The sequence below is a fragment of the Phacochoerus africanus genome, chromosome 12 (genome assembly GCF_016906955.1).
Source record: "Phacochoerus africanus isolate WHEZ1 chromosome 12, ROS_Pafr_v1, whole genome shotgun sequence".
Taxonomy (NCBI): domain Eukaryota; kingdom Metazoa; phylum Chordata; class Mammalia; order Artiodactyla; family Suidae; genus Phacochoerus; species Phacochoerus africanus.
In genome coordinates this window covers 18,090,554-18,116,133 of record NC_062555.1, presented here as the reverse complement: position 1 = coordinate 18,116,133, position 25,580 = coordinate 18,090,554, and the positions used below count along the sequence as shown (strand labels likewise).

The window sequence follows — 25,580 nt, the reverse complement described above, 5'->3', positions numbered from 1 at the left end:
CGTCCTGGAGGCGGGAGGCCGCGCGCGCGCACATAACGGGGCGCAGGCCCAGACCTCACCCAGGATCTCCTGGCGCCGACTGGCGTGGGGCTGGTCAGTGTAGACCCACTCGAAGTCTTCCCGCGCAACTCGGTTCCCCATGGCGGCGGCGGAGGCGGCGGCGGCTCGCGAGCCTGCTCCCCGCTCTCGATCTCCGAGGTGAAGGCGAAAGCGGCGACGGCAGCGGCGGCAGCTCCCGACTCGTGTCAGCCGGCGGAGGGCGGAGCCACGGAGGAGAAGGAGGCCGGGGCGGAGTCCAGAGGCCCCGCCCCACGCCCCCAGGGGGAGCGCGGCGGGGCGGGCGGAGCCCACGCAGAGTGGGAGTCAGAACCCGGTGGCGCCGGGTTCTGAAGTTTCGCGGTTCTGCGGCCAGCCGAGTTCCTGCGAGTCCCGGTTCCCTGCGGCCTACCCTGCCAGGTGCCGGTGCCCGCGCCCGGGGAAAAGGTGAAAAAGGTCTTAAGTTACAGATTGCGCTTTAACGCCTCCGGGGAAGGCTGGAGCTCTGTCATGAGGATCCTTGGTCATTAATAAATGGCATCTTGCCCAAGTTTTGTTTATTTTTGGCCGCCTACTGGAAATAATACCTCACGGGGAAAAATGCGGAGTGTGTGGCTATTAAAAGCTAATAAAGAGAAAGGAAATCACTGCTGTTGAGAGTGAAAAATGAGGAGGAATTTGTTTCGCCTGAATTATTCTATTGCTCTTACAAGGTGATTGCTCAACCTTACATCTGTCACAGAAGCGGTCCGAACCACCACCTCTTCCTGAAGGAGGGGACGTTTTGTTTCAAAATAAGTTACCACTTCTCCATTAAAAAAGAAACTTTGATTAAGATGACAAAAAGGACGATAACCAACAGAGTGTGCCGCAGAGTAAGCGAACAGCACGAACCCACAAGCCCCGAGATACAACTGTAATGAGTAGAAAACGGAACCGAGGAGAATGTTATGCTACACCACAGCTATGGAATCGCAAGACCTTAAATATGGGACAACGTACTGGGTACTTTAATAAGTAAAATGCAAAGGAAACAAGGAAAAGAGGAAATTGCAATGTATTGTTTTTTCGTTTTTTTTTGTTTTTTTTGCCTCTGTCAGTGGAAGTTACCCGGCCAGGGTTGGAACCCGCACCACAGCTGTAACCAGAGTCACAGCAGTGACCATCCTGGACCATTGAGCCACGAGGGAACACCTATTGATCTTATTTAGATTGTGATTCAAATTGTCAAGTTTTTTTTGTTTTGTTTCGGGTTTCGTTTTTCTTTTCTTTTATCTTTCTTTCTTTTTTTTTTTCTTTGTCCTTTTGCCTTTTCTAGGGCCGCTCCCACAGCATATGGAGGTTCCCAGGCTAGGGGTCTAATCGGAGCTGTAGCCGCCGGCCTACGGCCAGAGCCACAGCAACGTGGGATCCGAGCCCTGTCTGCGACCTACGCCACAGCTCCCGCAATGCCAGATCCTTGACCCACTGAGCAAGGCCGGGGATAGAACCTGCAACCTCATGGTTCCTAGTGGGATTCCTTAACCACTGAGCCACGGCGGGAACTCCCCAAATTGTCAAGTTTTAAAAACTGACGCGAGATCATTTAATTCAAATATCAACTAGATGTGTGGTGATATTGAGAAATTATTGTTAATTTTTTAGGTGTGGTAATAGAATTATATTAAGGCTATAATTTTTTAATTTCTTTTCTCTCTCTCTCTCTTTTTTTTTTTAAGGGCTGCACCTACGGCATATGGAAGTTCCCAGGCTAGAGGCTGAATTGGAGCTATAGCTGCGGGCCTATGCCACAGCCACAGCCACAGCCACAGCCACAGCAACCGCAGGATCCAAGCGGCGTCTGCAACCTATACCACAGCCCAGGCATCACTGGATCTTTAACTCACCTGTGGAGACCAGGGATGAAACCCGAATCCTCATGGATCCGAGTGGGGTTCCTTAATGCTGAGCCACGAAGGGAACTCCCAAGGCTATAATTTTTTTTTTTTTAAGTCCATGTCTTGGATTTCACTGATAGCTCAGTGGGCTAAGGATCGGGCCTTGTCCCTGCTGTGTCATGGATTTGATCTCTGGTCCAGGAACTTCTGCATGCCATGGTCATGAAAAAAAAAAAAAATCCATATGTTTTAGCATGTCATACCAGGAAAAAAAAACCTCACTAGACTAAAAACAAATTATGAAACATGCAATTAACCATACAATGCTAACTATGCCACACTGAAAAAAATTAGGAAGGTTTTTATGTATTAATATGATTTGATCTCCAAAATGTACTGTTAGGAGTTCCCTGGAAGCTCAGTGTGTTAAGGATCTTGCCTGGTCAGTGCTGTTTGATCCCTGGCCTCGGAACTTTCACATGTCATGGACTCAGCCAAAAAGAACAAAGCAAATAAAAAAAAAAACAAACAAACAGAATGAGCAACCCCCCCCCCCAAATGTTCTGTTAAATTCAAAACACTGGGTGGGGATTTATGCATAACACATATATAACATATGTTTCCATAGATATGAACAAAATATATTTAGAAAGAAAAGGTAACCAAGAAATTATATTGTAGGAGAGTAAGTGGGCGTCTAGGGGAAAGGATAGGGAAGGAATATTTTAACATTTTTTCACCTTTTACATTTGAATTGAATGTGGATTTTGACATGCGTAAGAAAAGGAAAAGAATTCAGCTACAGATTTTTTTGGGCTTACACATAGGCATGTTTCTTTAGTTTGGACTTTTAAAATTTCATAATGTGTTTTCTAGCTTTCTTATCTTTTTCTTACTCTTGCTGGGTAGTTTGTCTTGAGGCAATCATAGCAGCTATTTTAGAAAGACATTACCCAGTGTGTTATCAAAAGCTGTGGGTGTATCCCAATAGTTCCTGATGATATTGGGAAATTTCAGATAAGGTAGTTTTCAGAAGAGGACAGCCGTACTTTTAAAATCAAAATGTTCTTACATATGGATTTTTCATTTTCCATTAAAACAATTTTTTTTAAATGAGCAATTCTTTTTTTTTTCTTTTCTCTTTTTAGGGCTGCATCCAAGGCATATGCAATTTCCTAGGCTAAGGGTCTAATCAGAGCTGTAGTTGCTGGCCTATGGCACAGCCATAGCAATACCAGATACAAGCTGTGTTTGCGACCTACACGACAGCTCATGGCAACGCCAGATCCTTAATCCACTGAGCGGGGCCAGGGTCAAAACTGTGTCCTCATGGACACTCCTCGGGGTCATCAGAAGTCAGCATAAAGCATGAAACTACAAACCATAAATTGAGAGGTTATATTCACGCATACAATCAATAAAGGACTAGTGTTCAAAATATATAGAGAGCTCTTAGGAATTAAAACGGAAAGGGAAGAGGGACTATTTTAAAGAAAAAAATAAAGAATTTAACAGAAAACGAAGTAGTAATGGTGTGTCAGACAACACCCTAGAGAACTCCAATCTTTCTATTTTTGAACCACAGAAATGTATTACCTATTCAAAAATTAACAAAATTAAAATCCTATACATTGTTTATCTTTTTGAAAATAATATGCATATACTATAACTGAATTTTAGAACATATGATAGCCATGAGGATGAAGGGGAAAGAGCTTGAGAGAAAATAAAAAACTCTAAAAGAACTGGAGTTCCCGTCGTGGCGCAGTGGTTAACGAATCCGACTAGGAACCATGAGGTTGCGGGTTCGGTCCCTGCCCTTGCTCAGTGGGTTAACGATCCGGCGTTGCCGTGAGCTGTGGTGTAGGTTGCAGACGCGGCTCGGATCCCGCGTTGCTGTGGCTCTGGCGTAGGCCGGTGGCTACAGCTCCGATTCGACCCCCTAGCCTGGGAACCTCCATATGCCGCGGGAGCGGCCCAAGAAATAGCAACAACAACAACAACAACAACAGCAACAAAAAGACAAAAGACAAAAAAAAAACTTTAAAAGAACTAATGACTGCAGTGCACATAATTTTTTAAATGAATTTCATTGGGGAATATACTAACTGCAATGAAATACATCTATTTTAAGTGTGCAGTTAAGTTTTCACAATGTGTATCCTCAGGTAACCACCTCAACCACTGAGACACAGAACTTTGACCATATGGCAAAATGCTGGTTTTCGTCCTTCCTCATCAGTTCCCATCCCAGTGCCCGCCCCAGACAACCACTGATCTGCTCGCTACTACTCTACGTTCGACTTGTCTTTTCCAGAGTTGTGCACAAAAGGAATCATATATGATATATATATTTTGTTTGTTTGTTTGTTTTTGCCTTTTCTAGGGCAGCTCCCACAGCATATGGAGGTTCCCAGGCTAGGGGTCTAATCAGAGCTGTAGCCACCGGCCTTCACCACAGCCACAGCAATGCCAGATCCAAGCTGCACTTTCAACTTACACCTCAGCTCACAGCAACGCTGGATCCTTAACCCACTGAGCAAGGCCAGGGATCGAACCTGCAACCTCATGGTTCCTAGTCAGACTCGTTAACCACTGCACCACGACGGGAACGCCATGATATATTCTTTTGAGGAAGATTTCCTTTCCTCAATGTTACGTTTTTGAGATCTGTGCCTGTTGATGCTTGTGTCAATAATTTATTCCTTTTTATTGCTAACAGTATTTTTACATATCAAGCTGCCAGACTTATTTATCCCATCACCAAGTGATAGATGTGTGGATTTTTTCTAGTTTTGAGCTACTTATTATAAATAAATCTGCTATGAATTGTCACGGACATATCTTTGCATTAACATATGTTCCCATTTACTTTAGGGGAAATACCTAAAAGAAGGCCGGTAGAATGATATACAGAAAGCTCTCACGGAGATCCCTCCTGGCTCCCTGGGGAAAAGATGTCTATGAGTTGATGAGGTGGGTGTGATCACCTCCGTGGCTGGAAGGCCATCGATGGGTGGACAACACAGTCACGCTTCAGGTGGGTTCAAAAAAATAAGAAAGATAGAGTGAGAGAGAGAGAGAAAAACAGAAAGACTCAAGACCATTGTATAAATGAAGGAATAACTGTTGGAAAATTAAGAAAAAATCCATAGTTCCGTATATACACACCTGTCTTCATAATTACAAAAGTGCAGGCATATCTAAAAAGGGACAAATGCTGGCCTGACATGATGGCTGGGGAGCTGAGTGAATGGAGTGGATTGGAGTAGACTGGCCTCAGGGCTCTGAAACTCTTTGAGAGAGAAACAGCCCACCTGGAAGGGAAGTTCTTGGTATTGCAAGAAAGTGGAGGAGGAGAATCCACCCAGCATGCTGCCCAGGGCCAATGCAGGCCCCCACCCTCAACCCCCGCTCCCGGGGTGGGGCGGGGGGCTGCTGAGCCCGAGAGAGGAGGCCGCCCTGAGGGGTGCTGTTAGAGAAGATGGCCACAAGGCGGCGCCAGAGGACCTCCTGGGCCCAGGTGCCTCTGAGGGCAGCAGAGGCGGGCCGAGAAGTTGGGAAGATTGGGTGTTGGGCAGAACCCACAGCGAGCCCCCAGAGGTTTGGGGTCGTTTCCTGGGCACCTGGGAGACTCGGCTCCAGGATGCCTCACGTCTGGCTGTCCCTTCAGCACTGGATGTGGCTTTTGGCAGCCTGCTCGGGTGGCCGTGGGGTTCGAATGCTTTAGGGATTCCCCGTGGTCCCGAATGCCTTGGGTTCCTGCAGAGGCAGGAGCCTGGAGCCACACGGCATCTGTGCGGAAGCGTGAGCTGGCCATTTTCCAGCGCCTGCCTGTCGGGGTTTCAGGGATGTGGAGAGGGAGGCTGGTGCTGCCGGATGAATGGGGAGCTTGGGGGGCAGGATGCTGGGCAGCTGTGCTAATCCCCGTGCTTGTCTCGCTCAAGAGGCCTGGGGACATTTCCTTCCTGCCTTTGGAGAGGATCCTCTCTTTTCAGTGCGGCGCCAGGGCCTGGAGGCCTGCCCGGACCCAGGTCTGCTGAACGAAGCAGGGTGGGTGGGTATCCTGAACTCCCAGCTCTCAGGGAGTTCCCTCGCGGCGGTCGGGCTTCAGAGTCTCTCTGTGTCATGGCAGTGGCTGGGGTCAGAGCTGCACTCTGAGATTAAACCCTGGCCAGACAACATCCCATGTGGCAGGTGGCACCCAAATAAATTTACAAATAAAAGTGATATTGAACGAATGAGCTCAATTGATAAAGAAGTCATATATTCCTCCAGAGTAGCTAAGGGAATTGATAGTTAAGGCAGTAATAAAGGATCTCCTGACACACTACCTCTGGTGACAGAGGGTTTCAGTACAGGCCTGGGCTAATAAAAGAAGTGGCATGGATTCATTTCCTGGCCAGATGGTATCTGCATGCCACGACTCTGTGCAGAAAAATAAACAGGTGTATCAAAATAAATCAATAAATGAAGGTGTTAATAGAGAACTCAATTCATATAGCGTAGGGAATTTCTTCCGGTTGGATTTCCGATTGCTGAGAAATCTTGACCGGTTCAACGGAGTCATTGCCAGCTTTTTTTCTCCAGAGGGAGGAGTCTGGACCCAGACAACTTCTCTGGTGAACACTGAGCTGGTAATATCTTCTTTTATCATTTTTTAGTTGCATTATAGCTGATTGATTGTGCTCTGTCTATATCCACTTAACAGCAATGTGATCCAGTCGTACATGTATATGCATATAATTTTTCTCATATTATCCTCCATCTAGTTCCAAACAACTGTCTAGATAGAGTTTCCTGTGCTGTAGAGCAGGATCCCATTGCTTACCCACTCCAAGCATTAGAGTTTGCATCCATTAACCCCAGAACCCAGGCCTTCCCTCACCGTCCCCCTCCAATCTGGCAACCACAAGTCCTTTGACCAGTCCAAGATTTTCTTTTTGGGAGAAAGGTTCATTTGTGCCATTTGTTAGATTCCAGAACCAAGGGTTGTCCTCTAGCACTGTCTTTTATTTTCAGACTTATTTCACCTTGTATGAGAGCTTCTAGTTCCAGGTATGTGGCTGTGAATGTCATTTTTTTTAATGGCTGCATCGTCGTATTCCATGGTGTCTATGTACAGCCTCTTCTTAATCCGTTCATCGGTCGATGGACATCGTGTTTGTTTCTGTATCTTGGCTATTGTAAATATTGTTGCAAGGAACAGTGCTGGTCAAGTATCTTTTAAAAAGAATATGCATCCAGACATATGCCCAAGAGTGGGGTTGCTGGGGCATGCTTTCTTTCTGTATGTATTTTTAGGATTTACCTCGATCCTTTTGTCCATAGTGTCTGTACCAATTTCCACAGCCACTCTCCCTGTAGGAAGGCATCCTCTTCTCCACACAATCTCCAGGTTTTGTTATTTGTAGACTTACTACTGATGGCCATTCAGACAGGTGTGAGGTGGAAACTCATAGTCGTTGTGATTTGCATTTCTCTCCTAATGAGTGATGGCAGTAATTTTGTTCCAGCACTTGTTGTCTCTGTATATCTGGTTTAGGGAAATGTTTATTCAGGTTTTTGGCCAATTTGTCAATTGGGTGGTTGGGTTTATATATTTATGCTTTTTTTTTTTTTTTTTTTTTTTGCTGCTTATGTGTATCAGATGTTGAGCTGGTAAATTTGAAACCCCATCCTGACCTGGGCTTTGCGAACTGGATATAGTGCCTGTGTGTTGTGCCTGGAAGGTGGTACAGAGGTGACATTTTGGTGAGCAGCTGTGCTAATCCCTGTGCTTCTTCTCTCATGAGGTCTCCTGAAACTTCGTCTTTTTCCTTCCCTGTGAGCCACTTTTGTTCTATCTATACACCTGGAATGAAGACCTGATTGAAAGCCACGTTGGGTGAATTAAGGCTGGTAGAAAGATATAAAGAAAGCTCTCACAGAGATCCCTCCTGGCTCCCTGGATAAAAGATCCCTCTGTTCCTGCCCTGGTGTGTTTGGTATCCTCTGTGGCTTGCAAACCGTCGATGGGCAGACAACCCCTGCATGCTTCAGGTGCGGTCAATAAAGTAAGAAACAAAAAGGAAGAGCAAACGAGAGACAGAAAGACAGTAAGAAAGAAAGAAAAGAATCAAGGCTTTATTGTATGAGTGAAGGAGCAACAGTTGGAAAATTAAGAAAAAAATCCATGGTTTCATATATACACACCTATCTTCATAAGTACATAAGTGCTGGCAGATCTCAAAAAGAAGAATGCTCTAATGACACAATGGTTCTGGAGATGAGTGTGTGATGGGAGTGGTTTGGGCGTAGGTTGATCTCAGGGCTCTGAAAGCCTTCGAGAGAGAAATAGCCCACTTGGAAGGGAAGTTCTTGGTATTTCCAGAAAATGGAGGAAGAGAATCCACCCAGCATATTGCCCAGAGCCAATGGAGCCCCCAGGGGGCTGCTGAGCTAGAGAGAGGAGGCCACCCTGAGGGTTGCTGTTAGAGCAGATGGCCACAAGACGGCGCCAGAGGACCTTCTGGACCCAGGTGCCGCTCAGGGCAGCAGAGGCAGGCTCACAGGTGGGGTGGATGTTGTGTTGGGCAGGACTCACAGGAAGCACCAGGAGGTTTGGGTTTTTTCTTTTTCTGGGCATCTGGGACCCTCTGCTCCAAGAGGGCTCATGTCAGGCAGAGGACACAGGTGTCCCATCAGCCTGGTTGAGTGGCAGTGTGTTTGGAATGCTGAAGGGATTCACTTGGTTTCCAAATGCCTTGTGTTCCTCCAGAGGCAGGAGCCGAGACCCACACAGCATCTGTGTTGGAAGGTGAGATGGCCATGTTGAAGCCCCTGGTTGTCAGGGCTGTAGGGATGTGGAGAGAGAGGCTGGTGCTGATAAAAGAATGGGGAGACTTGGGCGGCATGATGGTGGGCAGCTGTGCTAATCCCTGTGCTTTTCTTGCTCAAGAGACCTAGGGAAATTTCCTTCTTGCCTTTTGCGATGATCCTCTGTTTTCACCACCGCGCCACGGCATTGGAGGCCCGACCAAAGCCAGGTGTGATGAGTTAAGCAGGGTGGATTGGTATCAGCAAGCACGCTCTCAGGGAGTTCCCTCGTGGTTGCTGGGCTTAAGAGTCTCTCTCTGTCACCGCTGTGGCTGTGGTAAGAGCTGCGTTGGGAGGTTAAACCCTGGCCAGACAACATCCCGTCGCGGGTGGCACCCAAATAAATTTATGCATAAAGAGAGATATTGAACAAAAGAGCTTCATGGATAATGAGGTCAATACCTACATCCATATATTCCTCCAGAGTGGCTAAGGGAATCGATAGCAGAAATAAAGGACCTCCTGACCCTCTACCTCTGGTGACAGAGGGTTTCAGTAGGGGCCTGGGCTAAAAGAAGCAGTGAGGTGGATTCAATTCCTGGCCAGATGGTATCTGCCTGCCACACCTGTGTGCAGAAAAATAAACAGGTGAATCGAAATAAATAAAGATGTTACAGTATAACTCAATTCATACACCCTAGGTCATTGCGTCTGGTCGGGTGCCCCATTGCTAAGAAATACTGACAAGTTAGACAGAGTCAGGTTGCCTGCTTTTTTTCTCGAGGTGCAGGAGGCTAGACCCTACATCTTCTCTGGTGAACACTGAGCCTGTAATGTCTTCTTTTATCCTTTTTTATTTCCATTCTACCTGATAGTACTCTCTCAATTTCTCTTTAACAGCAATGTGATCCATTCGTGCTTGTATATAGATGTCATTTTTTTCACATTATCTTTCATCTAGTTCCAAAAAAAGAAGTCCAGATAGTTTCCTGTGTTGTAGAGCAGGATCCCATTGCTAACCCTCTCCAAGTATTAGGGTTTGCATCTATTAACCCCCTAAACCCATGCCAACATACATCCACCACCACCCCCAATCTGGCAACCACAATCTCTTTACTAGTCCAAGATTTTCTTTTTGGGAGACAGGTTCATTCGTGCCTTTTGATAGATTCCAGAACCAAGGGAAAGCTATGGTATTGTCTTTCATTTTCTGACTTACTTCACACAGGATGAGTGTTTCTGGAGACATCTATGTTGCTGAGATTGTCATTTTTTGGGTTTTTTGTATGGATGCATCGTAGTATTCCACTGAATCTTTGAACAACATCTTCTTAATCCGTTCATCTGTCGATGGACATTGAGTTTGTTTCCTTGTCTTGGCTATTGTGAATATTGCTGCAAGGGACAGAGAGGGGCAAGTATCTTTTGAAAAGAATGTGTCCAGATATAGTCCCAAGGGTGGGGTTGCTGGGGCATGCATCCTTTCTAGTGGATTTTTAGGATTTGCATGGATCCTGTTGTCCATTGTTTTGGTACCAATTTGCATAACCACTCCCACTGTAGGCGGGCACCCTCTTATCCACACCCTCTCCAGGATTTGCTATTTCCTGACTTATTAATCATGACCATTTGGACAGGTGTGAGGTGGTACCTCAGGGTCGTTGTGATTTGCATTCCTCTCAGATTGAGAGATGGAGATCATTTTTTCCAGTGCTTGTTACCCCTGTGTATCTGGTTTAGGAAAATGTCTAGTCAGGTCTGTTGCCCTTTTCTCAGTCAAGTGCTTGGGTTTATTTATTGATGCATTGATTTTTTTTTTCGGTGTTCGTTTGTGTCTGTTGTTGAGCTGGTAATTATGAAACCCCATCCTTACCTGGGCTTTGGGAACCGGGTAAAGTGCCTGCATGTTGTCCCTGGAAGGTGGTACAGAGGTGACATTTTGGTGAGTAGCTGCAATATTCCCTGTGCTTCTTCTCTTCTAAGATCTCGAAATTCTTTTTCCTTCCATGTGAGCTGCTTTTGTTCTCACGATGCACCTGGTATGAAGACCTGATCAAAAGCCAGGTGGTATGAATTAAGGCTGGTAGAGAGATGGAAAGAAAGCTCTCATGGAGATCCCTCCTGGCTCCCTGGGTAAAAATTCTGTCTGTGCCACTGCAGTGTTTGGTATCCTCTGTTACTGAAACCATTGATAGGCAGACACACATGTACCAGGTGGGGTCAATAAATAAAGAAATGGGAAAAGATAGAAAGAGATAGCAAAAAAATGAAAGAAAAGACAAATTTCAAGATGTTCTTGAAGGAATAAAGTTGTTGGAAAATAAAAAAAAAATAGTTCCATACACACACACCTATCATCATAAATACATAAGGTCAGGTGTATCTCAAAAAGGAGGAGGGCTGTCAGGACAGGATGGGCCAGGAGCCAAGTGTTTGATTGGAGTGGTTTGGGGGTAGGTTGGCCTCAGGACTCTGAAAGCCTTTGAAAGAGGAATAGCCCACTTGGAAAGGCACTTCTTGGTATTTCATTAAAATGGGGGAAGAGGGAGTTCCCGTCATGGCACAGTGGTTAACGAATCCGACTAGGAACCATGAGGTTGCGGGTTCGGTCCCTGCCCTTGCTCAGTGGGTTAACGATCCGGCATTGCCGTGAGCTGTGGTGTAGGTCGAAGACGTGGCTCGGATCCTGCCTTGCTGTGGCTCTGGCGTAGGCCGGTGGCTACAGCTCTGATTCGACCCCTAGCCTGGGAACCTCCATATGCCGCAGGAGCGGCCCAAAGAAATACCAAAAAGACAAAAAAAAAATGGGGGAAGAGAATTGAACCAGCATATTGCCCAGGGCCAGTGCAGCCAGGGGTGGGTGGGGGTGTGGGTGGGGGTGTGCTGAGCCCCAGAGAGGAGGAAATCCTGAGAGTTGCTATTAGAGCAGATGTCCACAAGATGGAGCCAGAGGACCTGCTGGACCCAGGTGCAGCTCCAAGGCTGCAGGTGCAGGCTCAGGAATGAGGTGGGTGGTGTGTCTGGTGGAACTGACAGCAAGCACCCAGAGGTTTCTGTTTGTTTTCTGGGCACCTGGGACTCTCTGCTCCAGGATGCCTCATGTCCGGCTGAGGACACAGTTGTACCTTCAGCACTGGATGTGGCTTTTGGCAGCCTGGTTAGGTGGCAGTGTGCATAGAAGGCCTCAGGTATTCACTGGATTTCTGAATGCCTTGAGTTCATCCAGAGGCAGGAGCCTGGAGCCACACGGCATCTGTGCGGAAGCGTGAGCTGGCCATTTTCCAGCGCCTGCCTGTCGGGGTTTCAGGGATATGGAGAGGGAGGCTGGTGCTGCCGGATGAATGGGGAGCTTGGGGGGCAGGATGCTGGGCAGCTGTGCTAATCCCCGTGTTTGTCTCGCTCAAGAGGCCTGGGGACATTTCCTTCCTGCCTTTGGAGAGGATCCTCTCTTTTCAGTGCGGCGCCAGGGCCTGGAGGCCTGCCCGGACCCAGGTCTGCTGAACGAAGCAGGGTGGGTGGGTATCCTGAACTCCCAGCTCTCAGGGAGTTCCCTCGCGGCGGTCGGGCTTCAGAGTCTCTCTGTGTCATGGCCATGGCTGGGGTCAGAGCTGCGCTGGGAGGTGAAACACTGGCCCCCCCCAGCAACTCCTGTTGCATCTGGCACCCAAATCCCGATCCGTGTGAAAAGAGAGTGCACGAATGAGGTCCGCCGATAAAGAAGTCAACACGTACATACGTGCACCCCGGCAGAGCAGCTTAGGGAATGGAAGGGGAAGGCAGTAATCCAGGACCTCCTGCCACTAAAGCTCTGGTGACAACAGGATTCAGTAGGGGCCTGGGGCCGTAGAAGCAGTGGCGTGGATTTGATACCTGGCCAGGCGGGATCTGCATGCCAGAAGTGGGTGCAGAAAAATAAAGAGGGAAGTCAAAGTAAAGAAAGAAAAGAAATAAATAAGGAAGGAAGGAAGGAAATGGATGACTAAAGCCATTAATATGGAAATAAATTCATACGGCCTCGGGACTTCCTTCCGGTGGGAGGTCACATTGCTACAAAGCCCTGACAGGGTCAAAGGAGGCAGGTGGCCCGTTTGGCTTCTCCAGATAGGCAGGCGTCCGGACCCAGCCATCTTCTCTGTTGAGCTGGGAATGTTTGGTGTTCATCATGATTTTTTGTTCCCATCAGAGCTGAGTTATAGGGCTCTGGCGATTGCCCTTTAGTTGCAAAAGCGTCCTGTCACACATGTATATCCGTATCATTTTTCTCACATTATCCTCCCCCTTGATCCAGGACAAGGGACTAGATGGAGTTCCCCTGTGTTTAGAGCAGGCTCTCCTTGCTTCCCCTCTCCAAGGACAACTGTGGGCATCCAGGAACCCCCACCCCAACCCTGGGCCTTCCCACACCCTCCTCCCCGAGTTGGGCCACGCTGTGTGGTTGGCCAGCCCAATAGGTTCTCTTGGGTGGAAAGGTTCTCTTGTGCCCTTTGTCAGATTCCAGATCCAAGGGCTTTCCTACGGCATCGCCTTCAGCTTTTGGACTTCCCGCACTCAAAAGGAGTGTTTCTGCTTCCATCGACGTGGCTGTGCGCAGGACGTTTTGTGTGGCTCTGGCCATGTGGTATCCCACAGGGGCACAGTACAACCTCTCCTGATCCATTCATCTGTCAATGGGCATGGAGTGTCTTCCCAGGTCTTGGCTCTTGTGAATACGGCTGCAAGGAACAGAGCGGGGCACATACCTTGTTGAAAGACGATGCATCCAGATGTAGCCCAAGAGTGCGATTGCTGGGTCCCGCATTCGTTCTTATAGGTACTTGTTCTGGATTTCCCTCGATCGTGATGGTCCAGGGTGTTTGGGCCGATTTCCACGCCCCCATCCACACTGATGGAAAGAAGAACCCTCATACTAAGTGAGATATGTCAAAAGACGGCAAATCCCTTCCTTCTGGAATCTTACACATGACACCAGTGAACCTTTCTCCAGAAATGAAACTCAAGAACTAAAAAACAGATTTGGGGTTGCCAGATTGGAGGGGGCGGGTGTGGGAAGGACTGAGATTTGGAGGGTGATAAATCCAAACTCTTTCCCTTGGAGTGAGTAAGCATAGACATCCTGCTGTTTAGCACAGGGAACTCTATGTAGTCACGATTTTTGGACCAAACGGAGGACAATGTGGGAAAAACAGTATGGATAGACACGTACGATTGGATCACCTTGTTCTTAAAGTGAAGTGGAGCACCATAAACTATCGATATTTGAAAATGTTGAATGATAACATCCGACAATACCAGCGGGTCCGTGTTCACCCAGGAAGATGTCCAGGTGGAGACTGCTGCCGCTCGGGAGAGAGACAGGCACACCGACGCCGCTGAACCTGTCAAGGTTTCCTAGCAAAGCGACCCTGGACCAGGCATACTTACCTAGCAGGTATGAATTTATTTGTATACTACAATTATATTTATTTATTTATTTTTGCTTCCCTAGTTATTTTCCTGCAGACATGTGTGGCATGCAGATACCCTCTGCTCTGAAAATGAATCCACTCCTATGGCATACATCCCCAAGCTCATACTCAGTACCCTCCACCACCAGAGATACTGGATCAGGAGAAACATTAGGATTGCTTTATATGTCCATTCACTTAGCTCTTCTGTAGGAATATATATATATATATTCTTTGTTATTTAAGCTCTTTATTTTCAATAACTTTGTATCAATTTATTTGGTTGCCTCCTGTGACATTAGGAAGTCTGGCCAGAGATTAATCTCCCAGTGCAGCTCTTACTATAGCCACAGTGACAAGGAGAGACTCTTTAGCCAGGCAGCCACGAGGGAACTCCCTGAGAGCATGCTTGATACCAATCAACCCTGCTTAATTCGTCAGACCTGGTTTCAGTCAGGCTCGTAATGAGGCGCCACACCGAAAAGTGAGGCTCAACTCGAAAGGCAAGAAGGCCAGTTCCCTCAACCCTTTGAGAAAAAATCACAGGGATTAGCGCAGCTGCCCACCCTGATGACACAGAAGCCCCCAATTTATTCATCAATACCACCCTCTTTCTCCACCTACCAAAACCCCCGACGGTCAGGGACATGAAAATGGCCAACTCACAATACAACACCAATGCTTTGTGGGTCTCTGAACCTGCCTCTGAAGAAACATAAGGCATGGCAAAAACCCAGTGAATCCTTCAAGTATTCTGAACACACTGGACCCAACCCAGCTGCCAATACACCTCCAAATGCTGAAGGGACACCTTTGTCTTCTGCCTGACATGAGGCATCTTGGAGTGGAGGACCTTCCCAGGAAATAACCAAAAATATTCTGGGTGCTTGCTGTGGGTTCCGCTCAGGACACCATCAGCCCCAACTCTGAGCCTTGGAGCTCTAACCTCTTAGAGCCTTGGAACTGCACATGGGGCCAGAAGGGACTCTGGTGCCCTCGTGTGGACACCTGCTCTAACAGCCACTCTCAGATTTTCTTCCTCTTTCTTGCTCAGCAGTCCCCAGGGCTGCATTGGCCAAGGGCCATGGGCAGGTTGGGTCTCCTTCCCCGCTTTCATGAAATACCAAGAAGTGCACTTCTGAGTGGGCTATTTCTCTCTCAAAGACTTTCTGAACCCTGAAGCCTACCTATGCCATGCCTTGCTGTTTAAACCCTTAACTCCAGAGCCATCATATAATGAAGGCTTTCATCCTTATTACATATCCCTGCATATATATAAAGATAGGTGTGTGTATGTAACGACTGCTTTTTTTAAGTTTCCGCCTGTTATTCCTTCATTCATAAAGTATGCTTCTTTTCTTTCTTTGTATTTTTTTCTTTCTCTCTTTCCCTATTTTCTTTCTAAATTTATTGACCCCCCCAAAGCACGTGCAAGTTGTCTGCACATAGGTGATTGTCAAGCCACAGTACTTACTAATACCATCACAGAGACAAAGATATTTTACCGCGTGTGTCAGGAGTGTTCTCGGTGAGAGCTTTCTATATATCAATCAACTGACTGGACTTAACATGCCCAACCTTGTTTTAGGTCACGTCTTCATACCAGGTGCATAGAAAGAAGAGAAGAGGCTCACGTGGAAAGGAAAGGATGGAGTTTCACGAGAATTCATGAGATAAAATGCCCAATGACTGGCCAAGTTGCTTCCCAAAGTATCACCGTTTTTGCACCTCCCAAGCAAAACCTGCAGGCACTTTATATGGATCCAAAAGCCCAGGTCAGCCTGGGCTTCCAAAATTAACAGCTCAACCACTGACCATCTAACAGAAAAACAAAACCAACAACCTTAACGAAACGGTGGCAAAAACCTGAATAGACCTTTCCCTAAACCAGATATGCAGAGGGCAAACCACCGGGGAAAATGAACACCATCACTAATTAATAGAGATTTCCAAATCAAAATGCTGCTGAGGTACGGCCTCGCCCCTCTCCGAATGGCCATCTTTAGTACATCTTCAAATAAAAACACCCTGGAGAGCATGTAGAGAAAAAATGCCCTACTGCATTGTGGCTGTGTAGGCAAATGTGTAAAACCACTGTGGACCACAGGATCTTGATAATCCGAAAAATAAACATAGAACCACCGTATGACCCAGGAGTCTTACTCCTGTGCATATACCCAGAAAATGTCCTTTTCACAAATGGAAATGCAACGCTGTATTCATGCAGCACTATTCACAATAACAAGACACGGAGACACATTCTATGTCCATGAGCAGTGGAGTGGATTAGGCAGAGGATGTCCATGTACACAATGGAATAGTACACAGCCATAAAAAAGAGCCAAAAATGACATTGGCAGCCACATAGATGGAAATAAAAACTCTCATACTGAAAGAAATGTCTGAAAAAGAAATACAATACCACAGGAAACCCCTCCCCTCTGGAATCTTACAAATGATACCAATGAAGTTTTTACAAAAAACAAACAAAACAAAAAAACCCAAAAAACCTCACAAACTGGAAAACAGAATTGATTACTAGATTGGAGGGGGAGAGTCTGTGAAGGACTGGGATTTGGAGGGTAATAAATCCACATTCTGGCCCTAGGAGCCGGTGAGCATAGAGATCCTACTGTGTAGCTCAGGGACATCAGAGCAGACCTAATTATCTATCGTGTGTGAATTTATTTCTTAAAAACTTATTTTTAATTATTTCTTTTTACTTTTGTAGTTATTGTCCTGCACCCATGAGTTGCATGCAGATACACTCTGCCCTGGAAATGAATCCGCTCCTATGCTGGACATCCCAGGCTCATACTTCTAATCATCAGCCACGAGAGACACTGTGTCAAGAGAGACTTTAGGATTTGCTTTATCTATCCATTCCCTTAGCTCTTCTGTAGGAATATATATATATATATTCCTTAATTGATAAGGGAGTCAGTGAATATATATATATACACTGACTCCCTTATCAATTAAGCTCATTTTAAAATACCTCTTTTTATTTATTTCTGTGGCTGCCCCCTGAGACCAGAGAAGTTGTCTGGCCACAGTTTGATCTCCCAATGCAGCTCTTACCACAGCCACAGCAGGGACAAGGAGAGACTCTTAAACCAACCAGCCGTGAGGGAACTCCCTGAGAGCTTGCCTGATGAGAACAATCCACCCTGCTTAGTACATCAGACCTGGTTTGGGTCAGGTCTCCATTCGCTGGCGACTAACTGAAAAGTGAGGCTCATTTTGAAAGGCAAGAATGAAAATTCCCTAAGCCTCTTTTGCGATAATAGCACAAGGATTAGCCAAACTGTCCAAACTTATGCCACTGAGTCCCCCATTTATTCATCAGCACCACCCTCTTTCTCCACCTACATAAATGCCCTCTGGTCAGGAACTTGAAAATGGCCAGATCACGATCAAAATCTGATGCTGTGTGTGTCTTGGTCTCCGGCTCTGGAAGACTACAGGCACACCAAAGCCCGGTGAATCCTTCAATTATTTTAAAAACACACTGCCACCCAATGAGGCTGCCAATCCACCTCCAAATACTGAAGGGACACCTGTGCCCTCTGCCTGAACTAAGGCGTCTTGGAGGAGAGTCCCTGAGGCCCAGGACACACCTAAAAATCCTCTGGGTGCTTGCTGCATGTTTCACTCAAGACACCATCGGCCCCAACTCTGAGCCTGTACGGTTTTGAGCCTTGGAGCTCTAACCTGTTAGAGGCTCAGAGCTGCACCTGGGGCCAGAAGGGACTCTGGCGCCCTCGTGTGGACATCTGCTCTAACAGCCACTCTTAGGTTTTCCTCTTCTCACTGGCTCAGCAGGCCCTCATGCTGCATTGGCCATAGGCAATATGCAGGTTGGGTCTCCTCCCCTGGCTCGCATGAGATATCAAGAGGTGCCCTTCTGAGTGGGCTATTTCTCTCTGGAAGACTTCCAGAGCCCTGAGGTCAACCTATGCCATGCCTAGCTGTTTAAACACTCAGTTCCTGAGCCATCATGTCATATGCCAGACTTCTTCCTTTTTATATATCTCTTCACTGATCTCTTTATGAAGATGGGTGTATAGGTATGTAACGATTGATTTTTTTTAATTTTCCACCTGTAATTCTGTCATTTTTACAATAAACTCAGGCCTCACTTCTTTTTTTCTTTCTCTCCATACCTCTTTATTTTAAATTTATTGACCACACCTGAAGCATGCATGAGTTGTCTGCACATTGAAGTTTTTTATGCTGCACTGTTTACAAAACCAACATAGCAACAAAGACAGATCATTTACCCAGGGTGCCGGGAAGGATATTGTTGTGGAAAAGAATTTGACCTCCTATGGTATGGGAGTTCAGGTAAATTTTTACCACCATTAGGGACCATAGGATCTAGGTAATCAGAAAAACAGAGAACCACCACATGACCCAGCAATACCACTCTTGAGCTTACACCCAGAAAATATTCTTTTCAAAAAGTTAAATGCCCCCCTAGCCTCATGTAGCACTATTCACAACAGCAAGACATGGAAAACCATTCTATGTCCATTGATTGGATTAGGAAGACGATGTCCATATCCACAAAGGGATAGTATTCACCCATAAAACATAGCAAAAATAATGCCATTGGCAGCCACGAAGGTGCAAAGAAAAACCCTAATACTAAATGAAATATGTCTGAAAGAAATAGGGAAACCCCTTCCCCCTGGAATCTTACAAATGACGCCAATGAACTTTTCTACAGAAAAGAAACTCATGGACTGGAATACATATTTTTGGTTGCCAGTTTGGAGGGGGAGGGTGTGGGAAGGACTGGGATTCGGAGGGTAAAAATCCAAACACTTGCCCTTGGAGAGGGTAAGCATAGCAATCCTGCACTTAGCCCAGGGAACTAGAACTAATCACTATATTTTGAACCAAATGGAGGGTAATGTGAGAAAAAGTATATATATATTCATATATATATGAATGGAGCACTAAAATAAATAACATTTATTTATTTTAAAATAACAAATGACAACAAAACAAAATGACAAAATAGGCGGCTCAGCATTCACCAGAGAAGTATCAGGGTAGAGACTGCTGCCTCTTGGGAAAACAGACAGGCACAGTGACTCCGTTGGATGTGTCAAGATTTCCTAGCAAAGCAACATCAGACCAGAACAAATTTCCAAGCATGTATGAATTTGTTTCGATAATACCACTTTTATTAAATTATTTTTTTACATCTCTAGTTATTTTCCTGCAAGAACATGTGGCATGCCAATATACCCTGCCCTGGAAATGAATCCACTCCTATGCTGTACATCAAAGGCTCATACTTAAAACCCCCTGCCACCAGAGTTATTGGGTCAAGAGAGCTTTAGGTTTGTTTTCTCTATCCATTCCCTTAGCTATTCTGTAGGAATATACATATTCCTTGACTCCTTTATCAAATAAGCTCATTTATTGCAATATCTGATTTTATTTATCAATTTATTTGGGTGCCCCCTGTGAAATAGGGTTGTCTAGCCAGAGTTTGATCTCCCAATGAAGCTCTTGCCACAGCCACAACAGTGACAAGGAGAGAATCTGAAGCCAGGCAGCCACTAGGGAACTCCCTGAGAGCTTGCTTGATGATACCAATCAACTCTGCTTAAGTCATCAGACCTGGTTTCAGGGAGGTTCTCTACTGAAAAGTGAGGCTCATCTTGAAAGGCAAGAAGGAACTTTCCCTAAGCCTCTTGATTGAAGAGAGCACAACGATTAGCCCAGCTGCCCAACCTAATGCCACCGAAGTAACCCATTTATTTATCAGCACCACACTCATCTCTTCTTACTTAAATCCCTGATGGTCAGGGGCTTGAACATGGGCAGCTCACGATAAAACACTGATGCTGTGTTGGTCTCAGCCCCTGCCTCTGGAGGAATACTAGGCATTCTGAAACCCAGTGAAGAATTCAAGAATTCTAAACACACTGCTGCACAACCAGGCTGCAATCCCCCTGCAAATGTTGAAGGGAAAACTGTGCCCTCTGCCTGACATGCAGTGTCTTGGACAGAGAGAACCTGGTGCCCAGGAAAAAAACCTCTGGTTGCTTGCTGTGTGTTCCCCTCAAGTAATCATCAGCCACAACTCTGAGCCAGTATATATAGAGTTTTGGAGCTCTAAACTGACAGAGCCTCAAGCAGCGACTGGCGCAAGAAGGCAATCTGGCGCCCTCATGTGGACATGTGATCTAACAGCCACTCTCAGGGTTTCCCCCTCTCACTTGCTCAGCCATCCCTGGCTAATGCATTGGCCATGGGCCATTGTGGGTTGGGTCTCCTTCCTCCGCTGTAATGAAGTACCAAGAAGTGCCCTTCCAAGTGGGCTGTTTCTCTCTCAAAGGCTTTCTGAGCCCTGAGACCCATCTATGCCATGCCTTGCTGTTTAAACCCTCAGCCAATGATCCATCATGTCATGCCAGCCTTCTTCCTTTTTATATATATACATGCACTTATGTATTTATGAAGATAGGTGCCATGTATGTAAAGAATTTTTTCTTAATTTTCCACCTGTGATTCCTTCCTTTGTAAACACTGTCCTCATTTCTTTTTTTTTTCTCTTTCCCTCTTTCTATGCAAATTTCTTGACTCCACCTGGAGTGTGCCTGTGTTGTCTCCCCATTAATGATTTTCAAGACACAGTGTTTACCAAAACCACCAGAGTGACAAAAACAGAACTTCGACCCTGGGTGATGAGAGCTTGCTTTATATCAATCAATCTACCAGCCTGAATATGCCTGACCTGGCATTAGGTCACATCTTCACACCAGGTACATAGAAAGAAGAGAAGAGGCTCCCATGGAAAGAAAAGGATGGCGTTTCATGAGACCACTCGAGAGAAAATGTCTGGTGATTGGCACCGCTGCTCTCTAAAATATCACCATTTTTGGCACCTCCCATGCACAACAAACAGATTTTATACCGATCCCAAAACCCAGGTCAGGCTGGGCTTCCAAAATTAACAGCTCAACAACTGATACCAAATAACAGAAAGACAAAACCAAAAAAAAAAAAACAATTGAAAAATAGGGAAACGACCTGAATAGGCTTTTCCCTAAAGCAGATATGCAGAGGGCAACAAGCACCAGGAAAATGAACATGATCACTCATTAATAAAGAATTGCAAAGCAAAATGAGGCTGAGGTACCCCGCACCCAACTCTGAACGGTCATCAAGTGCGTCTTCAAACAAACCTTGGAGGGGGTGTGTAGAAGAACGTGCCCTCATAAGGTGTGGGTGTGCAGGTAAATTTGAACAACACGAGGGCCCACAGGATCTAGGCCATCCGATAAAAAACATAGAACCATCATATGACCCAGCAATCCCACTCTTGGGCATATATCCAGAAGATATTCTTTCCAAAACGTTAAAAGCCCCACCATGTTCCTGTAGCACTATTCACAATACCAAGACAAGGAAACACATTCTATATCCTTGGACAGATAACCGGATTAGGAAGAGGTTATCCATATCCACAATGAAATAGTATTCAGCCATGAAACAGAGCAAAAAAAAAAAAAATGCCAATGGCAACCACAAAGATGGAAAGAAAACCCCTTATACTAAATGAAATATATCTGAAAGAGAAAAATAAATACCATGGTATAACCCTTCCTTTAGTATCTTACAAATGACACCAATATATCAAGTCAATTTCATCGACTTGAAAACAGATTTTTGGTTGCCAGATTGGAGGGGGAAGGTGTAGGAAGTACTGGGATTTGGAGGTTATTAAATCCAAACCCTTGCCCTTGGAGTGGGTAAAAATAGAAATCCTGCTGTTTAGCACAGGGAACTAGATCTAGTTACTATTTTTGGAACCAAGTGGAGGATAATGTGAGAAACAGAATATGGATATACATGTAAGATTGGATCACTTTGTTGTTAAGGTGAAATTGAGCACCACAAATGAGCAATAATCAAAAATAAGATGAATTTTAAAAAACCTACAAAATGAGCGGCTCAGAGTTCATCAGAGAAGGTGTGAGGGTCAACACTGCCTCTTGGAAGAGTCACACTGACACAGGTGAATCTGCCAAGATTTCCTAGCAAAGCAACAGTGCACCAGACCAAATTTCCAAGCATGTATGAATTTATCTCCATAAAAATGTTTTTGTTTTTTAATTTTTTACTTGCCTAGTAATGTTCCTGCACTATGTTTGGCATGCATATATATGCTTCCCTGGAAATTAATACACTTCTATGCTGTACATCCCCAGTGTGTACAAAAAACTCTTTGACACCAGCGATAATGGGTAATGGGAGCCTTTTGGATTGGTTATATATCCACTACCTTAGCTATTTTGTAGGAATCTGTAAATGTGTGTGTATATATATATGCATACATATATATACACACATATATACATATTTATGCATGTTCTCATTGACTCCTTTATCAACTAAGCTCATTCTTTTCAATATATTTTTTACTTATCCATTTTTTGGGGTGCCCAGTGGGACACAGGTAAGTTGTCTGGCCAGAGTTTGATGTCCCACTGGACTTACCATGGCCACAGCAGTGACAAAGAAAGACTCTTAAGCAAGGCAGCCACGAGGAACTCCCTGAGAGCTTGCTTGATGAGACACATCAACCCTCCTTAATTCATCAGACCTGGTTTGGGTCTGGCCTCCATAACCTGGTGCCCTCTGACAAGGGAGGCTCAACTCGAAAGGCAAGAAGTACATTTCGCTCGGCCTCTTGAGCAAAGAAAGCACAGGGATTAGCCCGGTTGCACACACTAATGCCACCGAAGTCCCCATTTACTCTTCAGCACCACCCTCTTTCTCACCTACCTGAACCCTTGACGGTCAGAGGCTTGAACATAGTTGGTTAACCATACAATCCCAATGCTGAGTGTGTCTCTGCGCCTGCCTCCAGCAGAACAAAAGGCACACTGAAACCCAGGGAATGTTTCAAACATTCGAAAAACCAGGCCACCCAACCGGGCTTCCAATCCACCTCCAAATCCTGAAGGGACACATATGTCTCTGCCTGATAGGAGGCGTCGTGGAGGAGGGAGTCCATAGTGCCCAGGAATCCAAAAATCCTCTGGGTGCTTGCTCTGCATCCCTCTCAAAACACCATCAACCACAACTCTGAGCCTGCACTTTTGGAGCCTTGAAGCTCTAACCGGTTAGAGCCTCGGAGCTGCACCTGGGGCCAGAAGGGACTCTGGCGCCCTCGTGTGGACACCTGCTCTAACAGCCACTCTCAGGTTCCCCTCCTCTCTCTGGCTCAGCAGTCCTCAGGGTGCATTGCCTGTTTCACATTTGCAGGCTGGGTCTAATTCCCCCGCTTTCATGAAATACCAATAAGTGCCCTTCCACGTGAACTCTCTCACTCAAAGGCTTTCAGAGCCCAGAGGCCTGCCTAGTCATGCCTTGCTGTGTAAACCCTCATCTCACAAATCATGTCATGACAGCATTCTTCTGTGTTTATACAGCTCTGCACTCAGGTATTTAAGAAGATGGGTGTGTAGGGATGGAACGATTGGTTTTGCCTTAATTTCCCCCCTGTGATTCCTTCCTTTGTACAGTAAAGCCTGGCCTTGTTTTTTTCCTCCTTTCTTTTTTTTTTTTTCAGGTTCTCTTTCCCTGGGTGGTGCTGAAGAATCAGTGGGGGACTTTGGTGGCATTGCAGTGGGCAGGTGGGTGAATCCCTGTGCTGTTTTCAATCAGAAGCTGAGGGAATTATCCTTCTTGTCTTTTGAGGGGAGCCTCCCTTGTCAGTAGGATGCCAGGCTATGTAGGCCTGACCAAAACCAGGTCTGATGAATTAAGCAGGGTTGATTGTTCTCATCAAGCATGCTCTCAGGGAGTTGTTCCCAAGTGGCTGCCAGGCCTAAGAGTCTCTCCTGGTCACTGCTGTGGCTGTGCCAAGAGCTGCGTTGGGAGATCAAGCTCTGTCCAGACAACATCTCAGTGTGGCAGGGGGCACCCAAATAAATTGAGGCTCTAACAGGTTCGAGTTAGAACCCTGCTTAGTTCATCAGACCTGGTCTTGGTCAGGCCTACATGCCCTGGCAACATACGGACAAGAGGGGCATCTCGAAAGGCAAGAAGGGCATTTCCATCAGCATCTTGATCAAAAAATGCACCGGTATTCGCCCTGCCAACACCGTAATGCCACAGAAATCCACCATTTCTTCCTCAGCACCACCCTCTTTCTCACCGACATGAGACTTAACCCTCACCCTAACCTTAACCCCTAACCGCAACACTATAACCATCCCTGAAAATTAACACTAAAGCTCTAACACTAAAGCTGAACCGAACCTACACCTGACCCTAACCCTAAGTTTAACACTAAGTCTAAGTCTAACCTTAAGTCTAACCCTAACCCTAAAACTAAACCTAAACCTAGGTCTAAATCTAACCCTAACTCTAGTCTAACCCCAACCCTGTATAACCCGAAGTCTAACCCTAAACCTAAACATATGCCTTACCCGAAGTCTAACTCTAACCCTAACTCTAACCCTATTAATCCAAACCACTAATCCTAAACCTAATGAAACGTAACCCTCACCCTAACCCTCTAACCCTAACATTAACCCTAACACTCAAATTATCACCCTCACCCTATAACCTAACCCTAATCCCTAAAACCAAACCATAACCCTCTAACCTTAACCTTAACCCTCTAACCCTAAACCACCAACACTAAACATCACCCTATACCCTAACATTCCAACCCTAAACATAATCCTCTAACCACACCACCCTAACCCTAACCCTAAACCCAAGACTAAACCTAACTCTCTAAATCTCTAACCCACTAACCAAAACCCACTAGCCCTAACCCTCTAACACTAGCACTAAAATTAACACTGAATCCTAAACCCTAATGCTAACACCTAACCAAAAACATGAACCCTAACCCTCTAACGCTAACTATATAAACCTAAAACTAAACCCCAAACTAAAGCTAAGTCTCTAACCCTCTAACAATAATCCAAATCCCCTAAACCTAACACGAAATATAAACCTAAAAAAAATCCTCTAACAATGAAGCTATAACCCTAACGACCTAAACAGGAACATAAACATAAAAGTAACACTGAAACCGTAACCCATAAACTCTGGCACAAAACAATAACGCCTACCAGCTAACAAAAAAACCAGACCCTAATATATTAACCCTAAAAATTTACACACCAACACACTACACTAAAACTAACCCTAAACCCGAACCATCAGCCTGACCAGAACATTAACATGGAAAGGACTGGGGTTGGCAGGGGCGGGGGGGGGGGGTCCCAGATGCAAAAGCTTGCACTGGGAGCACGCAGGCCATGGGATCCTGCCCTACAGCACAGGGAACTACAGCCAGGCCCTGTTTTTGGAATATACCATGGACGACCATCGGAGGAAAAAAAAAAAAGAAAAAAGAAGAAGAAGAACCAAAGAA

The 25,580-nt window shown here is 45.8% G+C and overlaps 1 protein-coding gene across 2 annotated transcripts in view; it reads right to left on the bottom strand.

Moving 5' to 3' along the window:
- The window catches only part of DEGS1 (delta 4-desaturase, sphingolipid 1), a 42,220-nt gene that overhangs the window by 10,208 nt on the left and 6,432 nt on the right, over positions 1-25,580 (bottom strand). The window contains exon 1 of one of the 2 annotated variants that reach the window (XM_047755539.1): positions 60-273. The exons of the other annotated variant lie outside the window; for it this stretch is intronic. Within the exon in view, the coding sequence (XP_047611495.1) occupies positions 60-141 (82 nt within the window). The 5' untranslated portion in view covers positions 142-273. Of the gene's footprint in view, positions 1-59; positions 274-25,580 lie in introns of those variants that run through there. 2 annotated transcript variants of the gene reach the window in all.